General features: G+C 48.7%; 1 protein-coding gene and 1 pseudogene across 1 annotated transcript; one reads left to right on the forward strand and one right to left on the reverse strand.

Moving 5' to 3' along the window:
• Positions 1 to 2,903: 2,903 nt before the first annotated feature.
• LOC144114929 (uncharacterized) lies at positions 2,904 to 6,049 on the forward strand. The gene is made up of 2 exons (XM_077648959.1): positions 2,904 to 4,019; positions 4,556 to 6,049. Exons 1-2 carry the CDS (start codon positions 3,358 to 3,360, stop codon positions 5,136 to 5,138), a joined length of 1,245 nt encoding a protein of 414 aa, XP_077505085.1. The 5' UTR covers positions 2,904 to 3,357; the 3' UTR covers positions 5,139 to 6,049.
• Positions 6,050 to 12,013: 5,964 nt separating this feature from the next.
• LOC144116782 (uncharacterized) lies at positions 12,014 to 13,875 on the reverse strand (annotated as a pseudogene).
• Positions 13,876 to 21,144: the final 7,269 nt, after the last annotated feature.

Raw genomic sequence — 21,144 nt, forward strand, 5'->3', positions numbered from 1 at the left:
CACTCTGGAATATCGCCAACACAGTTTTCACGATCTCTACAAACCAGCGCATAATTTCACGAAAAAGAATTCGTGCAGGGCGAGCATCACGATCACAATAATACCCTGCCATTTTTGAGCGCCAGATACTACGTAGGCCCATTAGCATGACTAAATCATATGGCATCCCCTCCTCGTCGTGATAGCGCATTACGCAGGGGTCAAGTGAAAGTGCGTCCCAGAAATAAACCCCTTCCCAGCATTGAAGAAAAACGTGGTCTATTGTTTCTGGTTGTTTAAATTAGGTTGTTCAAATTAGGCAGTCTGCACCGCATGGGAGAAATAAACTCTTTCCCTGTAAGAACATTTTTACTGGCAACGTTCCAGTGTGCAACTTAAACAAATTCAGCCGTCGCACTGAGTGCATATGCGCGAATGGTTAATTTTTAAACATCAGTTCTCCAGCCACTCGCTGAAGTAGTTGAAACCATCCATGAGTTGAAACCAAAACTAGCCAAAATTTCCTACCCCTGCAATCCCCTCATCGTGGGTTCCAATGGGCGTTGTGTGGCGGCGCCACCCACCGTGAAACTTGCGCAATAATGCGTAGTCTCGTTGAACACACCCTCACTGTCGTAGCAACCATGACAAAACTCGTTTTTAATCGAGTAATCGTTCTGTCAATCAGTTCGTGAACCAGACATCGCCGTACTATTGGGATAATTGGGATAAGAGCCAGTCATTTTACTTTGCCCATATATGTGCTGGAAAGAAATCTGGTTTAGGCCTACCTAAACATCTGCTGCAATCGTTATGCCGGGATCAGTGCAACACCTTTTACGGTGTGAACCGTTATACGGAGCACAGCCCGAGCTGTCGCGAGGATGAAGCCCGTCCAAGGTCGCCGATCTAAGGGGCCAAGAGAGAAAGATGAGATAACGAATGGAGGGGCGGCGATGGGAGAAAGCTAAAGGGAATTAGTATGGGGAGAAAATGAAGGGACACTAATCTCAAGCGCGCGCAGCGAAGCCGCCCGCCGCTCGCTAATGGAACCGCGATGGCCATCATCCATGTGAGCCGGTCTGATTTAGAAATAATGACGCAGCGCAAAAGGAGCAACGGCCGGAGAGTAGACAAGGAAGACCACTGAACTTCCAACAACTTTTATTGTGAACGAATAGCAAAATCTGCATAGACGTACATGCTGTCCGAGCCAGGCGTTATCGTCTGCGCATGTGCAAATATGCCAGCTCTTTGTTTTATGCATGCGCAGACGATAGCCCCTGGCTCAGACAGTAGGTATGTTTGTGGTTCGTTCACAATAAAAGTGAGTGGTAGTTCGATCAGCGCTCGTCCTTGTCTACCATAGAGTTTCTTACTATACACTAGAGGGAAAACTGGCGGTTCTGCACTTGATCCATCATGGACGCCCGAGGCATGCCGGGAAGACAGCTCTTCGGATTGAAATCTGGTGGCTTGTTTACTGTGCTACGGATTGGATTTTTTCGGTTCAGTTTCGTTTTCACCACTGTATAAGGTGGCGGTTCCACTGCCGCCATCTTGCGAGTAGTTCAAATTCTGCCACCAGGCTACGACACTGATCCATGACTGGGAAAGTGTCTACCCGTCTTGCCCCTGAGCGACCCGAGACTGGTTCTGGTTGAGATGCGTTTCCGGTCCTTTCTTGACCCGCGCGCTGCGTGAACGCTTTTCTTTTGTTGCTGCGCCTGCTTTCAGAGGGTTACAGATGAACCATGGCAAACCCGGCTGCTTGTCCCCGTAGTGCGTGGGGGGAGGTGTTGGCTGGGGTGGTTCGGCATGCTTCTTTCTCTGCCTGCTCCTTGCTGGTTTTTCCACAACCACACACGGTAGCCTTCTGCGGCTATGTAGCCAAGGCTAAGCATAGAGCACATTCTTACACCGTGGCATAGAGGGAAGAAGGGCCTTCTCGTCGCGAGTGGAGCTTCCTTTGTTCGGGTTATGGTTGTGGAAGGGTGAAGGAAAAAAGTTGGAGAGCCGGGACAAAGAGGGTACCGTCTTTGCCCAAACGGAGGGGGGATTATCTTTGTTCGGGATAAGGATGCGCGGCACGGGAACAAAGGACCGCTTCCCTCCCTCTCTTGTTTAGCCTTGGCTCATTTGAGGGTATGTGCCGCTTCGTTCTTGCGTTGTACCCGACTACAGACTTTTCTATTTTCAATGTCGATACATATATTAGTGTTGGCAAAGAAAAAGAAAGAAAGAAAAATAATGCTGCCCAGCACGCAGTAAGCGAAAAGGGAAAGCGGACGACAAAAATAGAAAGGTGTGATATCATGCAAATTATACATGCTTTTTTATGTCCCAGGTATATACTTCTGGCGTTTTTTTTTTTTTTTTGCAATGAACCTTATAGTTGAAGTCGGTGCCTTTCTTGTGTTCTTCTTTCTGCCCTCGTCTTTTGCGCGTACAATCACTTCGTCCCTGTTGATGCATAGTAATATTAGTAGTAGTCGGAACACTCCTGGTCTAGAGTGTAGCCTGCCAACTCGAGCGCTGAAAAAAAAATATTTTTTATCAAATAATGTTACATCTATGATAATACAACTTTAACAAAGACAGCTAGACAACTTCAGACAACGCTCGACGGATGCTTGTCCAACCATAGAATCTAGGGTTGGTGAAGAACAAGGTTTAGAGAAGTGGGCAACTGTCAATTTCTGTTTACCGCTGAGATGAATCTATATTGCACAAGAGACGTGGAATTGCTACCGAGAGGGTTATCACCGCAGCGTGTCGGAATGAGTTCGCCTCAGAAAAAAATATTCGTCGTACATGCGGCGGCATCTTGCAACCAATTCGGGACGGTCAATTTGAACAGAATTTTGCCAAGGTTTACAAAAATGCAGCATAGATGCATATCATTCACGAAGCGGACTAATACCCCTGTCACACGGGCACTCTAAAGGCACTTTGAACTAATGCTCCTTTACGCTCCCAAAGGAGCACTACTTCAAGGGAGTTCGTCCGTGCTACACGGTCGCGGAACGACCTTCGCAAGAAGTTTTTAGCGCCCTCATCGGCGAAAAGCGTTATTAAAATTGCAAACCTCACTGCACATGTAAATACAGAAATGTCACATTTTTTTTTAGTAAATTAGTTTTATAACCGTATTATGTTAAAGCAACGCAATTCTAACTGCAATAATGACATGATTTTCCAAGTACAGAGCATAACATCACAGTGCTGGCCACACTGAGCCCTACTCGCTCAGTCTGGCCAGGCTCAGCGGCTCAGCTTCGTTCTTCGGTTGTTCCCTTTGATTCTTTTGCCCCTGCGATCGTTGTTTTTGTGGTCCCGTTTTTCTGGTGTGCCTTGTGTTCGGCGGTCTCCATCAAAATGAGTGACGATCCACGCGACGAGAGAAAATTTGAAATTGCGCTTGCAATGAGTGTGGTTTTGTCGTCGTCCGTGGACCTTGCGCTATCAAGGCGAAAGGTGCGTGAAATACGGCGGCGTCTCTTGGCGAATAACGCCTTGCTTATAGCACTGGCCTCGTCTCGGCGCACAGTGCGGCGGCAAGTGTGGGCATACCCCCGCAACGAACGGTGGTTTGAAGACACGCTGCCTGGTTTAGGTAGCCGACACTTCCGGCAATCTTTTCGCGTGTCGGAGACAAGTTTTCGCTATCTTGTCGATGTTTGCCGACCAGCAATGGAGCGACAAGTCACAAACATGCGTGAGCCCATCCCCGTAGAAAAACGCGTCGCAGTCGCTTTGTACAAGCTCTGCTCGTGCGCAGAGGACAGAGCCGTCGCTGACGTCTTTGGCATTGGGCGGTCAACAGTCAACGAGCTCTACAGAGAATTCTGTGAGACTGTCGTGGCTACGCTGGAACACGAGTGGGTGAAAATGCCCACTGCCGTCGACATGCGTGCTCACATAAGAGAATTTGAAGCTATGTGTGGGTTCCCGCAAGCCGTTGGAGCGCTGGACGGATGTCACATCGCAGTGTCGCCACCGAAGGAGCATGCCAGTGACTATTATAATTACAAAGGATGGTAAGTAGTCAACGAGTTCTGGTATTATTGAAAGGACCATGCAGGAGACGCCACTATATTTGCATGTACTGTGCGGCTTGACACCAGCACAATTAACTTGTAGCAGTCATACAATGGAGACGCCGAGTTTTTATTTCTCACATACTACGTTCATTGCCACTTGTAAAAAAAAAAAACTCATAGCAGTTGTAAATAAAATGTCCATCTTTTCATAGTTACATATATTGTGCTCTTCGTCTGTAAAACAATATATAGCCATTGTAAATGCGAGTTTTCTAAGCGTATGTGTTGAGGTAATTGTTTTATGGTCAAGATAGGATAGAACAAACGTATGAGCTACTGATGTGGAGGCATATGAAACAAAGGCAGGAATGCATCTTGTGACATTAGCAAGCAATTTGAAGCACTTCATGTGCGCATCGTGTTACTTCTTTTTATAATATTCCTCCTTCGTTGCTGTCCTCATGAGAGTACATATTTGATGACTCTTTCTGAATGCAGTTTGTTGTATGGTCATGAAATATTGTGCTTTGCAGGTACAGTGTCATTCTACTGGCCCTTGTTGACCACAAGTACCATTTCCGGTTCGTGAATGCTGGTTCACCGGGGCGGTGCCATGACTCATATGTATACCAGAACTCCACGTTGGCCAGGATGGTTGAGTCGCCGATATTCAGTGCGCCAACTGCCACCATCAACAGAGTGATTGTGCCACCCTTGATCCTGTGTGATCAAGCATTTCCACTGACACCAAACTTAGTGAAGCCATTTAGAAGCCTGGATACTTGCGATGGGCACAGGAGCTACAACTACCACCTGTCCAAGTGCAGAAGGATTGTGGAAAACGCATTTGGGAGGCTTAAAGCAAGGTTCAGGCTCATTTCAAAAAGAATGGATGCCAACGTCAAGAATGTGGCGCAAATAATAAGGGCGTGTTGCGTGCTCCACAATATTTGTGAACATTTTAATGACTCTGTGGCACAGCAGTGGTTGCACGAGGTAGAAATTGACGACGCTGTGCATGTGCAGCCTGCACATTCCTCTGATGTTGTAACTGCAAATGGTGCAGATGTTAGGGAAGCACTTGTCGAGTACTACCGGCAGTTTGAACAACACTAGAAATATTTGTCTTGGTACACATGTCTGCGGAAAGAATGTGTCATTCTTTGTGTTGTTTGAATAATGTAGTCTTCAACAGATTTTTATCCTATGCCCATTTGCCCCCACAGTGGCCTTATGCCTTCATCTCATAATAAGGGGTTTTCAATTAATCTCTCTGCCTAGTGCCTAATAATAGACCTACTGATGGAGAGTTGGGCTAAACAACATGCACGTTTAGTATTACTGTTCCATGTTCATTTGTACCACAGCTTTTTTAACTCATTTGTACTCAGTGTCTGCTTAACATAGGCTGTGAAGAGCAGAGGCTGGGCAACACAAGTTTGTTCTAAAGCATGTTGCTGGTGCTGTGGGCCATGATTTTGTAATTTTTCCTTTGTCGTGGCACATTGCGGTGCTTTGTGAATAGCTGCCGATTCAGGCTGCAAATCCATGTGTACTGCACATTGAGGTCCAATTCGTACTTTGTCTACAGTGTCATTAGAGTCCTAGAATATGTACTACACGACTTGAATACTGTTAATGGAAACAAAGACTATATGCACCTAACTTTATTTGCATGTTCTCTTTCAAATGATGGATTATACATTTCAATACATCTGTCATGGTGTGGCTTATTGCCTTCAGCTGCTAAATAACTTTAAATTCAGTTCGAACTTGGTGCTCTTTCGATTTCATCAACCGAGCGATGGCTGTAATGTGTGTATGGTAAGTCACGGGGCAGAAAAAAAAAGTGCGATTTTATCGCTGATACACAGTTACAATTCATTGGAACATTTGACCAGCATTCTTCAAGAACGGGAATAATGACAAACTACGTAGCAGCAGTTATATTGCAGTTTTTTCATGCATCACGTGGCCTAAACACAAGCTGCACATCGCAGCCATTGTTAGGTTGATGAAACCGAAACAGTGTCAAGAAGAAATTATAAATGATTTAGCAGTTGTAGGCAAATACCACTGGGTGATCTATATGTAATGCTTAAAGCATCATTTGAAAGAACAAAAATAAAGCATTCAAACAATAGGTGCGCCTACTCCTTCTAAGCTTTATTAAAAAACTTTCCCATTATATCTACAAGCTTTTCTTGAGCATTAATGTGACGCTCCATTAATTGAGCTTCCTTCTCTGAGGCAGCTGCCAGCGCAATTCGAAGCTGGCGTTGCTCTTCAAGCAGCTGCTGCTGGAAGCTTGAGCTATCAGCTTTCCTCTTGCGTGAGCGCTGCCTCTGGTTGCTTGCTGGCTCCTGATTTTCAGTATTTTCCTCGCATACAGCTGCCCAAGAGTCAGCTGTATGCGGTGAAACTGGGGCATCCCATTCCTCAGTTGTGCTCCTAGAGGGGCTTGTGCGGGCTTCCATGCTGGCGATGAGCTGAAAAAACGAATGTGAGAGAATTAACATGTGCTTGTCATATTCCATGTATTGGTGGCAATGAAAGCAGCAAAACGTTCTCGACGTAACCACTTTTGTGCAGACTTCTTCAAAAAATGACTTTCTTCTCAGGAGTTGCACTGAATTGCAATTAAAAATTATTGCACTGTACCGTAGCATACAAACAGCCTTTTGTATGGAACAGTAATCGTATAACATTTTCAGCAGTGAACAAGTTCACATTCACATGCGGAATTCCTTGCATTAATGAAGAATTTCATTTTTAGAGAAAGCAGTGAATGTATGAGTCTGGAAATGCATGTAGGAGACCATGGAAGTGCTCTGTGCCTATTAATATATGGTGTCATTTCTGTGCTGCTATACAACCAATAATGTGCACAAGGTTTGATGTAAAAGTGAGTGTAGTGGCATGGACTGCATTTTCGTTCACTTGGGTTATTAATTGCAAGCATTAATGCAGTGCCGAAAAAAACTGCTGCCCACCTGTTCTACTGTCATACTCTCTTCAACCAATGAATGGTCATTGGCTGGCAGGCTGCCCAGAAACCTGTGAATTTCTGAGAAATAAATCCACGCAACTGGCGCTGAGCCCGTTGTCCTTTGTTTGGCACAGTTCCTGAAACAGTTTAACTCATTTGTTATTTGCACATAAGCGCCAGAATAAGCAGGAAATGGTGAGTGGTAAGAGCTCGCTGCATGCAACAAGATCTAGGTACAAAAAGTAATTGTTTACGGTGAAAAGGCAATCTCGGAAGAGCATCGTAATATAGATAGAGGGTTGGGGGTCAGGACATTAAATGCAGTTGCACATTCATTTATAATTTACTGTGATGTCGCTTCCAATAAAACCTTTCATCCCACCTTCTCGGCGACTACAATGCGCCTCAATCCTTTGTGAACTCACTCCGCAAACTTTCACGAAACCGTGCAGCACCTCCGCATTGATTCCTGTAAACGCACTAGCAACCAGCCCGGAACACCAAAGTCTAGACCAACAAATGCCTTACCTGTATGCTTGGGTGAGGTTGTCAATCTTCGACTGCACTTGTTTGCGGGATTTATTAATCCCGCTTCGGGCGAGGCCTTGCACGATGGCCTCATATACTTTGGCGTTTCTCCTCTCTGCCCTGAGGCTATCTAAATGTTCTTCCCATATCGCGATGAGAGCCCAAGTCTCCCGTTCGGTCCACGTGGTGCGCGGTTTCATCGGTTTGGCACTGCCAGACGCCGCAGGTTCACCGCCACTCATTTTGTCGACGCACCACACACACACACACAAAAACAAGCACGAAACTGTATAAAAAAAAAAGAGCAGTGCAGTCTCGACGTGCGATAATCGTGGGCGAGCAGTGGCGACCTGAGTCTACTGGCAACAGCACCGCAGATGTGACGAGCTGCTCTCCGTCGCTACTCGCTACAAACAACAAACAACATGGCCGACATGGCGGCATATTTCCCGTGACGCTCGTATATCTGGAACGAGAGTATGGCGTGGTGAGACTGCCACAAAACAAATGATCTTATATTTTAAAACACCACTAATTTTATGAAGTGAATTTATAAAATGAAAATTGAACGTTTCTTTCCTCAATTTATTTATGCTGTTAACTCGCTGGGAGAGAGAGTACTCCCTTGAAGCCTCAAAGGACGAACTCGAGCTCCCTTGTTTCGAAGCTCCTTTGAGCTAGGTGTCCTTTGGCGCGTCCGTGTGGCAGCGCGCGTTCGTCCTTAGAGTAATGGAGCATTAGTTCAAAGTGCCTTTAGAGTGCCCGTGTGACAGGGGTATAAGTCTAAACACTGAACGAGGAAGGGGGGGGGGGAGAAACGTTGTCAAAAAAGGGGCCAGCTATAAAGGGATAGTTCTGTAGGCACTTAGGGCGTCCCCCTCCCCTCTCCCGTTTGGACCCTGAACTGTGTGCTCTTATTTATGTTCGACGTACACCCCCCGTCAAAAGTATACGGCCCAAGGGGTTTGCTTGTGAGGCCTGCTGCGTGCCTCGTTATGCATGCTCAGCGACCGTGACCTCTCGAGAGAGGAATAGCATCGCTTCCTCAACCCTCCCAATCTTTGGAGTGCTAGATGTGCTAGGGAGCCCCGCTAAACAGCTTAAAAGTAAACCCTTTGGGCTGTATACTTTTGACGGGGACCGTACGTCTTTCTTCTTGCATCCAGTTTGCCTTATTAGGTTGCTTACTGCCTTTAGAATTTTCCATCGCGTGCTGAAATGTATATCTTACTCGCCTTGCGTCGATTTGCCCCGATTTGGGGTTGGTCAAAGATAGAAAAGGCGTGCGTGCGTGTGTGCGCGTTCACGCACGCGTACCTGGAAATTGAAGCGACAGCTGTTATTTTCACACCGTCCGTTGTCAGGCAACTATAACATCCTTGTAGTCATTTTTTGATATTTTTTTTTTCCCGCGATATTTTATTTGACACTGAAATGCGATGTCAAGAGCGGCACGCTATGGAAGAACGTTGGCAGCTGCTTCCTTGTCTTGCTTCAGCTTCCCGTAATAATGCACGCGCTAAAAGCAGAGTGCATGCCTTTGTAGTTTTCGAACCAATATATTGGGCGGACTACTGTCCATTATTTCAATGTAACCGGAGTGTATTGTCATATTTATTGCACAGGGAACACGCAAGAAACGTGTGTACAGTCATGAAATTTATGAGCGTGAATACGGGAGCGCATGGCAAGTATCCTCAAGACCTACTTGTGGCGACACGCGGCGGCTGCTTTTATCAACGTGGTGGAAAGGGCTATGCCGCCTTGCCTGCTTCCAGCAAGCAGAAGGACACACATCCCTTTCCACTTTGTTTATGAAGGCGACCGCCGCGTATCGACAAGAGTAGGGTTCGAGGCTATCTGCCACGCGCTGCTGTGTTCACGCTCATAAATTTCATGACTGTACTTTCGTGTTGAGCCCGCCCTTTGGTTTCATGGGTTAGTAGCAAATCATTTTGAGATGGGCCAGTTGCCATGCATTCACACATTCGCAGCAAAATAATTCGCTTACGATTTTTATTCCATACAACACCGTCCATTGCGTGCGAAGCATTTTTTTTCAGCAAATACTAAATGATTAGACGCACCGACCAGATCGCATTCTGTCGGATCTGGAATGCGCCAATTTTTCAATGAATTTGTCAAGTAAAAAGAAGGCGAAAGCAATTACATGCACAGTTTTTACTGGTCGAACCAGTTAGTTTACTGTAGACGGCATGCACTTTCATCGTAGTGGTTATTCGGCTCCCCATGGTAATTCATGAATAGGCTAATAGATGTCACAGAGGTAAGGTAAGTGGTTTTATTGCATGATAAATGGAAGAAAAAAGATTATTGCTAGCCCCGGCAACTGCCATTGCTGCTGGAAGCACCTGAGCTGGAGCAGCGGAAATAAAGGATAGCAGGCAGTGTCTAGAAGTGAAATGAAAGAGGTGAGGGGATAGTAGAAAGGTCAGGGGGAGAGGTACACTGGCAATAAATCTATCTACATATTAACATAATAACATATATACAGGTAGCACGCACGTGAAGGTCTTGTAGAGCACAGTGCAAACACACGCGCACGACATAAAGCCAATACAGCTGGAGTGGGGGCGTCCAGCTGTTCATCGTCCAAGGTAGCACACGCGGAGCGTTCCCCGTCTGTTTGAGGAATGCACAGAGGCCCACCACTGTTCGCTCGCGGACGCGCGCACTGCCCTGCGGCCACAACAGCACCGTGAGAGCGTCTGGGAGAATGCCCAGAGCCCTGTAGGCTGCGAGCATGTCACGACGATCATCGGCGAACGCGGTAGAGCGAAAGAGCAGGGGCTCTAGCGTTTCCGCCGCACCGTATCCGTCACAGAGGGCAGGTCATGTCAAGAGGCAAGGCAGTCATTTTAGCTGCTGGGCTGACTGCTGGTTACCTCAGGCAGTGCTTTCTTTTTTGCTTTTTCCCTGGCCTCTACAGCAATCCTGTTCCAGTCTGGGCGGCGCACTTCCATGGAGCGAGCAACGCGGGAGTCTACAATTTCTGGAAGAAGGCAGTCTCTATAAAAACGTACCAGGAATGGCTTCATTTTCGTTGCCCAGAAATTGCCATCTCGGTGTACCTCTTGCACGTGTATTCCCTTTGTTGTATACACTACGAAGTCACAGATACTCCTTCTGGTGACATGAAGCTGGCCCTGCACTTGGTAAAAATATCTGTGCGATCGTCTAAGCACTGGATCACCTTCTTTTTGCTTCTTCTCTGAAAACTTTCGCGCAGCTTCCAGGGGATCATCTTCCTTTGCAGTTAACGGGCATTTCACCTCTACAATTCGGTCCTCGTCAACTACCCCGTCAGGTGACGCTGCCAGGAATCCATGCTCAAGGTCAACAAACAGCCCGCATGGTTGAACAACTCTGTTCATCTGTGCTCCATATAACTGGAGTGCAACGCTCTCATGCTGCTTGCCGTGCTCCGTGGCAGAATTTGTGAAGCTCTTTGGATGAAGCAGGGCCTTTACCAGTGCGTCACAAGGTGTGCAGTCCCTTCTTATGCAGACAGCGTGGAAATTTGAAGCAGTGAGGCGGAGCCTCCTTTGCTCGAACCAATTCGAATTGTCTGCCGGTCCCCGTGTTTGTGCCTCAATCTGTTCGCATAGTTCCTTATCAACTTGGAGCTCCTGTAGCTGCCTTTCTGCTTTCTCAGCTAACTCATCAGGTGGCATGTCTGGCTTCATGCAATTGGCTCCATAGTGAGGTGATGAGGTGCAAGCGGCACGGATCTTCCGGTCATGCTGGCTGTCAAAAAGTCTTTTTCTAGGCAATCGCCGGTCTTTTGCAGCCATTTTCTTGTTAGCATACTTCTTGTAGACACCACCGGGGCTCTTGCAAATCATTGCTTTGCTAGTTTTTGCGTGCCACTGGGGCCCTAGCTGGAAGCTTAGCCCAGCAGCTTGGCAGCGATGCTCATAAGGACCCTTCTGGCACCGGTTTATCTGCTTGCCGCCACAAAGCTTAGCAACAAGAGACATGAGGGCTTCCGCAAGGTTGCTTGTGTCATCATTGATGAGACGGTCAGCTTTTTCCGCAATACTGTTGGCTGCAGTCATTATCTTTGTTTTCAGCATGGTAGGAAGCGTCCCGTATAAGTCTTCACCCTTGGTGCGGTCACAGAAATAACTTTTACAGCCATCATGACACCCAAACACATGTTTTGGGCCATTTCTCAAGTCAGTGGCCAAATCACGAACAAGCTGTCATTCATCAGCAGGATCATCTCGTAACATTTCGGCATAGTGACTGACAGCCTTGCGCGCACCGTTCTTTATACGCTTTATTCTCGGGCCCGATAACATGGGCCGGCCACCTTTGCTTTCCTTAGCAATGGCGTAGAGGCGGGAAGTGTAGCACTTGACAACATGGTTAGCACACTCATGCTTTCGGACGAAACGACCGTAGCTAACCTTTGACTGAATCTGATAGTAAACAGACGAGTCTCCATCTCCTATAAAGGTCCGGTATTGAACACCGTGCATCTCCATGCTTCGCTGGAAACCCTCAACAAGGACATCTGCCTCCATGGCCCCTGAGCTTTGGTCCCAGTTTTTGTAGCAAGTGTGCTTCTTTGCTTCAACGTTTTTCCTGGCATAAAACTGACAAGTGCTGCACAGCTTGTTTCTCACACCCAAGTAGAGGACCTTTTTTGTGCGCTTACCTATATGATGACGGCCACGCCAGAATTGGCACAATATCTGTGGCCATGGCTCCTGTGGGACCAGCCGCCATCAACTACCACTGTTATCTTTGGGGTGCAGCCATCCTCGCAGAAATCACCAGCTGCTTCTGCTAGTCTCTTTTCCTCCTTGCCAGCTTCAGTCATTTGCCCCAGGAGCACAGCTTTCCATTGCTGAAAGAAAATCGAACATACGTTGAAGCATGTCTCTTCACAACAGGTTGAAAGTTCGTTCCCCAATTGTGCTGTTTCTCGCAAGTGTCAGCCTCCTTTGGATTTTGCCTAGCACATAGAAAGGTTCACGCCCAACTAGAAATCAGAACGAGACTGCATATTCTTCGAATTTCAGCTTTTGCCTCTCGTATGCACGACGTACTACAAATAAATGTAACACCCTTAGGCGCATGGAAGATCGAATGAGTTGCTTAGAATGACATGTCAAGCCATGACATAATAGTAACTGGTTTTACAAACTTCTCTTTTCCCTTTTTCATGACAACATACCCTAGTTGCACACATAATATGGGACGACGAATATAAAGCGTGGGGAGACTTTTGGAGGCTTTAAAAAATGTATTACTTTGGTAATTTAAACTCGAAATGACTCCTCGCCAAAAAACAACCGAAAACGCACGTAGACGACACGTGAAGGACACCTGCTAACAAGAGCAAACGTGTAAGATGAATACAGTTATTATGGTAGCTAACAATGTCTTGTGCATTTTTTTATGTACGGGGACAAAAATTTAAAATATGGATGTAGGAACGGTGCAGTTCATTCTTTGTGCTGGTACATTTTGAGAGGATTTGTGCATTGGAACAAAGGAAAAGGCTGAATTATCTGTGTGGCGGTAATGTTCCCTTTTTGTGTATGTTTTCTGGTGCTTCAATTTGATAAAACTTATGAGTGTTGAGGTCTTCGCATGTTTACCGCATATTGTGGATTGGCCGTCTGTCTTAATTCAGCGCAAACAAATGTAATGGGAATCATCAGTACCTGAAACAATTATAGTTCTAAATCAGGCAGGAACCACAAAAGACAGGACAAAGAGAGCAACAGCTGCACAAAATGGGATATTCCGCACTACACATACAAAGTCGCATGGAAACGAAACTTGGCAATATGCCAGTGCGCATACCTTTCCTAGTGCCTCCTCTCGACGCAGGAACGTTCCCTTGCCCATGACAGGGATCTCCATGACCGCCATTGCCTCCTCCAGATGCGAATGGCCAGACCCGATGCTTGTGAATGCCCACACAGTAGCATCGTTTATGCCAAGAGCTGCCTTATCTGTGAGAGGCGTTGGCTCTGCAACAGGGTCGGTAGCGACTCTTCTGAGTTCATGGCAACCATTGCACTGGAATTTGAACTCCGACCAGAGGCCGATCCTTCTTTCCTCTTTATACTCAAAGCGCCCTCCATTAGGACAAGGGCAGCGGTGTTCGCCAAGCTCTTGTACAGCCTTTACGAAGTGGTCCACAGACACAACTCTTCTTCCACATATGCCCGCATCCTGCGCTGTCGGGAAGCTGCTGTCCCTCTGAAAGACGAGCTCTGGCAAGGGATTCTCAATTCCTAGGCCATCCCAGTAGTCAGTCATTGTGACTTCGCAGCTAGAAGCACATGACGCAGATTGTGGTGATGTGCATTGTGTTCTGCTTGATGCCGGGCTGCTGTTCGTCGGCAGCGCTGCCTGTTTTCTGTAAAGCACAATGTGAGGAGTGAAACAAACACAATATTAAAATGAGGCAAGGCGAAACAAAGATGCCAAATAATTTTGCCAGCATCGCAATTTAGGTAAACCTCGTGTGCATTGTAGATGAAAAGGGCTGACTGCGCTAGTAAGCACGACACTTCAATACGGCGCCGGAAAAAAAGGGAACTGTAGTAAAAGCAAATAGATGGTTATCTTATATTAACGTTGAGAAACACGGGCTAAGGATGTGTATACCTTTATAATTACCATACCATAATACCATAATTACCATTACCATAATAACAGCGCAGTGTAGAGCCGACGCAGAAACGAAAAAGGTCAGAACTAGCACTCGCCGTCGTTTTTCTCTTCTGCGCCCTTTCTGCAGTATGCTGTTATTATGAATGTGAAATACGTCATTCATAAGTTAGGATAGCGAGGAGGGGGGGGTGGGGTGTGTGACATTCCGTGTGTGCTACGAGGATCCACGTTCGACGGCGCGGCGTAGACGGAGACCCGCGACAGCGGCATCATCAATTACCCAGCCATGCTCTTTGAGTGACGACCAGAACAACCGGACCCGCCGCCGCCGCCGCGGTGAAACAGGCTTTATCCTCCCCAATTTCCGGGCACATTCCAGGACAAGGGAGCTGTCAGCGGGCCAGAGCGCGCCGTACCACAGCCGACGCTATGCGCTACCGCGAAGACGACATTCTTTCCCTCCCCCTCCCCCTTTGTCGTGGGCTATCGCCGGGAAGGCACCCACAGCTTCCCAGAAGGGCCGCGACGGACACCTGTCATGGCGGACAGGCAGTACTCGCCAAGAATGTGGAAAGACAGGCGCTAGTGAATTAGCTCCGAAGAGAGAGCCTGTGTATACTCTCACTTGAGAGAGAGTGGTGGCGTTTTGGTTGTTTATTTAGTTTGTATTGTTAACAGACTCTGGGTTCGAGGCTAAGCCCAACCCAAGGGGTGGTCCCCATCTCGCATGTTATTTTGGATTGGAGAATTGATGCTTTGGGCGGGCCACTGGAAATGACCGCCCTTAGTCCTTTGTTAATCAAGTGCTTAAAAGCACATGTAAACGGATGCAGTCCAGTCTGAGCTGGGGCTCCATGCTTAGCATGTAATGTGATGCTACTTAGGCACTAACCTGCCCGGTCGATGAGTAAAGTAGTGCAAAGTTTGTTCTTTTGTAAATTCAGTTCTGCTTTTTCCAGTTTAACTCTCTGTATATGTATGTTGTAAAATTATGCTCTGCTGTCATCATCTACAAGCTCGCCTCCTGTTCATCTTCCAAGCCGAACGACACTAGAGGAAGGGTTTGTGAACCATCCTCGAAGAAACGGACGACTATTGAAATTCTACTGCTGAGCTGAGGACGACATCGTTTGCCAAGAGGGCCTTCAGCGCCGAAGCCCGACGGCGTGCAGCTTCTGCCAGCAACCGCTCGAGCCCAACTCCGGAGCCACTCCATCGCCCCCATGAAGTCGTCGGCACGTAAGCTAGGACGCCCCAGCCTCTGATGTATAACCTTAATCATGTGTAATTATTGAATATACCTGTTTGTTTAAACTGAGCCATACGGTGTCTCTTTGCCTCTCCGTCCCGTGTGGACCTGCGCATTATGGGGGTCATCACACTGGTGTCAGAAGTGGGGTCTCAAAAGCAAATGTCCTCTGAATGCTGTGACATTCATGACTTCAAAATTGTAATCAAAAGGGAATCACGGGACTGATTGTGAGACTTTTACCCCCATTTGAGAGGCTTGAGGCACTGGAGGGCTTGAAAAAAAAAAGGCTGTATCTGAGGGAGCTCCCACTCCACAGCCGTCGCTCGGAGCAAGCATGCTGGCATTAGGAAGCGTCATTCCGACGTTTACGGGAGATAAGACAGGGGTTCCAATCTGCGATTTCTTTTCCATGCTAGAAGAGATTGGGAAAATGGGGGGATGGTCCGATGCTCAAATGCTGGGAATGGCGAGGTGTAAGATGGCAGGAGCTGCTCATGATTTTGCCTGGCGAGACGAAAAAGTAAAATCCACAAAATCATTTGCGGAATTTAAGAAGCTCGCGTTTGAGCATTTCGACACTGAACCACGTCATGTGCGGGTACAGAGGTTCCGTGACGCCGGACAGATGGTAGGGGAGGACGTGCGAACATTTGCGTCGCGGCTTCAGCGCCTAGCACGCGATACGTTAAGCAGGGAGGAGGAAGGAGACCAGCTAAGGAAGAAATACGCGGAGGATATACTTAAAGAGGAAATGACCGCTTTGTTCGTGGCTGGTCTGCAAGACCCCGTGCGCCGGTTCGTGCTCTCGCGCAAGCCGAGCAATTTCGACCAAGCCGTGGAGGCCGCATTGGATGAGGAACGAAATGAGGCGTTAACGACAGCCGCAGCGAGAGTACGCGTCATAGAGAGAGCGGTGCTCAACCCTGAGGTTGCTCTCTTGACAGAGCGGTTAGATCGCTTGGAACAGCTGCTAACTCAGCAGGTAGAACGCCAGGTTGAAGCGCGCGCTCAACAGCGCCCAGTCGCTGGAAACCAGAGACCGCCACAAAGCTACAGGCGCGGTATGCGAGATTTTGAAGAAATCGTATGCTTCGCTTGCCAGGGTCGCGGACACATCGCCAGGTTCTGCCAAAACGTGCGCCGTGGGGAGCCACAAAGAGAAGCAGGCGAGACACGCCCTAAGCAAGCCTACAGCGGGGCTCCAGATACCGAGTCAAAAAACTAGTTAGTCCTCCCCAGCCTGAGGAGCGTGGGGAGGGAGCAGTGGATGATGAGGTGGTGGTAGTTTGTGTGGCCGACGAGGCATGCCCTGTTGTGCGTTGCAAGTTAAATGGTTGTTGCATGGAATTGTTGATAGATACGGGGTCAAAGGTGACATTGCTTAAGGAGAGCAGTTTTAACACGCTTCGAAGGAAGGGGGACCGCGAGGTGTTGGAAGCGTCTGGTGGCATGGCAACCAAATTTGTAGGCATAACGGGGGATCCTCTTGGCATAAGTGGACTCTACCGGTTACACTTTTCTCTCGGCGGAATTGCATTGGAGCACCCCTGCTACGTATGCCCGGACACGGTGTCTCTGCCAAACGGAGTGTCAGGTATATTAGGGCAGGATTTTTTGAGAAAAGGGAAGGTAGTAGTCTCATTCTCTGAGGAAGAGGTTAATGCGGGCGGCTCAAAAGTTCCGTTTTTGAACAGGAGAGGGGCTGAGATTCGCATTACCGATATTGACACCCGTCAAACAGTGGGATCATTGGAGAAGGTATATTCGCGGGTTGCCGTCCGGCTGGTCGAGGAGGCGGTTGTCCTTCCTTGGTCGGAGCACATTTTGTACGCGTTTGTGCCTTCAGATGTAGAGAGCAGCGCCGTGGGAGTGCTTGAGCCGGTCGACTCTCTCAGCAATGGCCTGAAGGCAGCCGCGTGTCTCGTGACAGTTAATGACGCCCACAGAGTGCCCCTACGGGTGGTTAACTGTAGCCAGCAGCCACTGAGCCTTCCCAAGAACAAAACATTGGCTTTCTTCACCTCTGCGATAGAGAAACGTGAGCCCACCGATACGGTACTCGCAACTGTAGAGCATGCTAGTCCTTCGGCTGCTCCAAAGGTGTCGTTCGATCTTTCTCACGTAAAATCCAGGGAGAGGGAGGCTCTGGCTGGTTTGCTGAACGACTACTCGGAAGTATTCGCCGCGTCCAACCTGGATTTGGGCTGCTGTGGCGTTATAAAGCACAGGATAGAAACCGGCACTTCATCACCCGTTTACCAGCGTGCGTACAGGATTCCTTACTCTCAACGTGAGGAGATAGAGCGACAGGTGCAGGACCTGATTGATCGCGGCATTGTCGAACACTCAAAGTCACCCTGGGGAGCACCAGCATTATTAGTGGAAAAGCCAGATGGCTCGTATCGATTGGTAGTGGACTACCGCAAACTAAATGCCGTAACTCGCATCGATCCATACCCCATCCCCAATATACAGGAGACGCTTTCTCAGCTGGGCTCTGCCAGGTACTTCACGGTAGTGGACATGGCGGCGGGATTCTGGCAGATAGCAATGGATCCGGCAGATGCCGAGAAAACGGCATTCAACACGCCCTCAGGGCACTATGAATGGAAAAGAATGCCGATGGGTCTGGCCAACAGCCCTGCTGTCTGGCAGAGAACCGCTGATGTTATCTTGGCAGGTCTTCTGGGGAGGCTGTGCTTCGTGTATATGGATGACATTATCATATACAGTGACAGTTTTGATAACCATTTGCGCGATATTGAGCAGGTTTTGGTGCGACTAAGAGCAGCGGGTCTCAAGCTGAAGCCCTCTAAGTGCCAATTCCTCAAAAACGAGGTGAAATACCTCGGGCACGTTGTTTCAGCTGACGGCGTGCGACCGGACCCTGAGAAACTAAGGTGTGTCTCGGATTTTCCATCCCCGACTAGCGTCCGCCAGGTCCGGCAGTTTCTCGGCCTGATCGGTTACTACCGAAGGCACATAGAGGAGTTCGCCAAGCTCGCTGAGCCGCTCACCGCCTTAACAGCCAAAAATGTCGCCTTTCGCTGGGACGAAAACGCGGAGAATGCTTTTGGGGCCCTGAAAAGGAAGCTAATGAGTGCACCGCTGTTGCGCCACCCGGATTTTAGTTTGCCCTTCGTTATGGCCACAGATGCGTCAAAGTTCGCAGTTGGTGCCGTGCTATCTCAGGTTATCGAGGGCAAAGAACATCCCGTTGCTTTTGCTAGCCGACAGCTGAGCCCCACAGAGCAAAAGTACGGAGCTACGGAAAGGGAGTGCCTCGCCGTTGTCTGGGCAGTAAAGCACTTCAGATGCTACCTTTACGGCCGCAAATTCAAGCTAGTCACAGACTGCCATCCTCTGAAATGGGTGATGAGTGTCAGGGACCCTAGCTCGCGACTCGCTAGATGGAATCTACACCTGCAGGAATACTGCTTTGAAGTTGAGCACAAGTCAGGAAAGACACATCTGAATGCTGATGCACTCAGCCGCACAGCTGCCGTGGCAGCTATAGATGAGTTTGTCCCCGTAGTCGACCCCGCCGAATTACCCACAGAGCCGTGCAAAGATCCTGACCTGAAGCGAATAATCGAAAGCTTAGAGGGCGCACCGTCTCACCCCGAACAGCTAGGTTATTTCATTGGCAAAGACGGCACCCTGTGTCGGCGCACGAGGCCAACCAGGAAAGGGAGACCAGAGAAAACCGCTTGGGAGAGAGTCGTCATACCTTGGTCGTGGACAGAAAGGGTTCTTCGCGCGTTTCACGATGCGCCATGCGCCGGTCATTTTGGCGTAGCGAAGACACGCAGGCGTGTGGAGCGTTTGTACTTTTGGAGTGGCATGCGACAGGATGTTAGAGACTACTGTGCGAAGTGTCATTCCTGTCTGGAAAGAAAAACACCCAAGGGACGAAGACCAGCTCCAATTCAGCCGTTCCCTGAGGTTTCGGCTCCCTTCGAGCGGACAGGTATGGACATAATGGGCCCATTGCCCACGACCACTTCCGGAAACAAGTACATTTTAGTATTTGTCGATCACCTTTCAAAATACGCGGAAGCGGTAGCACTCCCAGATCAGAAGGCAGACACGGTTGCAAGAGCATTTGTCGAACAGAGCGTGCTCCGACATGGACCCCCGAGGCAACTCTTGACAGATCGGGGAACGAACTTCGTGTCGCAGCTAATGAGGAGAGTTTGCGAGCTGCTTAAGATCGCTAAGAAGCAGACAACACCGTACCATCCGGCTTGCAACGGCGCGGTGGAGCGACTGAACCAAACCGTGGCCGGGTTCCTGTCGCATTTTGTTTCGCGCGACCAGCGGGACTGGGACTTGTGGCTCCCGTATGCAATGTTTGCCTACAATTCCGCAGCACACGAGAGCACGGGCGAATCGCCATTCTTTCTTCTCTACGGCCGAGACCCGGACCAGCCTAGTGAAGTGCCAGAGGGCCCCCGTCGTGTCCCATACGCTTCACTGGACGACTATAAGGTTGAGCTAGAATCGCGCTTGCAAGTGGCGAGGGACATCGCAAAGGAGTCCTTAAAGAAAGCGGCGAAGCGCAGGAAGGAGGTGCACGATCGCAGTGCTAGAGACGCGCCGTTTGATGTGGGGGACAGCGTGTACATTGAAAACTGCCAAAGGCAGATTGGGCTAGCTCGTAAGTTCCAGACGAAGTGGAGAGGACCGTGCGAGGTTGTCGAGAAGCTTTCTCCGGTAAACTTCAGAGTCCGAGACGTGAACCGGCGTTTGATAAGGATACACGCAAATCGCCTCAAGTCGGCACCGGTTCAGTATTCACGAAATGAGGAAAGGGAAAGCGCGGATTTTGATGGGGACAGAAGTGAAGCGGAGCGCGCAGATAGTTCGCAAGAAACGCCCTCTCCTGCATTTGTTCGGCAGGCGCCCGAGGTGACGGCCGGAATGCCACCGGATTTACTTCATGCATTGCTAGAAGAAGAAGCGCGCGAGGTTGCCGCGCAGATAACGCCAGGAGAGGCTCCTGCCACGAGCCCTCGCGAGTCCCAAAGCAGACAAAGGGGCACAGACTTACTTAGTATGACTCATGAAGGCCGATATCCGCTGCGAAATCGGAAAGCTAAGTCGGACTAATGGCGTAAACAGAGCGGAGTTGTGAACTGGTTAGAATTGTGTAATGCCGCAGCTCATAACATTGCTATGTGCTTATGTGTTAAGTTATCGGAGTTGGTAGTTAAACCTTTCTGTCATTAAGTAACACCTTCACAGGAGAGCATGCGGAGCGCATGCAGAACCTGCCCTACTTCCTTTCGTTATCTATATTTTTGTCTGTGCCGTGATCGTGCTAGAAGTGGGAGCTCCTTTGTAACTGTGGTAAATTTATTTCGTCCAGTTTGGACTAGAAAGGAGAGGCTTGGGTGCTGAGTTTCATGTTTATCTGTAAAAGAAGATCAGTGCTGCCCCTGGAGACGCCAGTATTGACAGCGGAGGCATATGGTGTTGTGCAGTGGTGTTGAGTGCAGCGAAAAGTGTTTTGTCGGACGCACTGTGCGAGGCGATTCAGAAAGACAAGGGGAGCTGCGTGGACTCAAATGTTCGGAGAACATTCTTCTGGAGGGTGAGCGAGTGTGACATTCCGTGTGTGCTACGAGGATCCACGTTCGACGGCGCGGCGTAGACGGAGACCCGTGACAGCGGCATCATCAATTACCCAG

This window comes from Amblyomma americanum, chromosome 1, assembly GCF_052857255.1.
Source record: "Amblyomma americanum isolate KBUSLIRL-KWMA chromosome 1, ASM5285725v1, whole genome shotgun sequence".
Taxonomy (NCBI): Eukaryota; Metazoa; Arthropoda; class Arachnida; order Ixodida; family Ixodidae; genus Amblyomma; species Amblyomma americanum.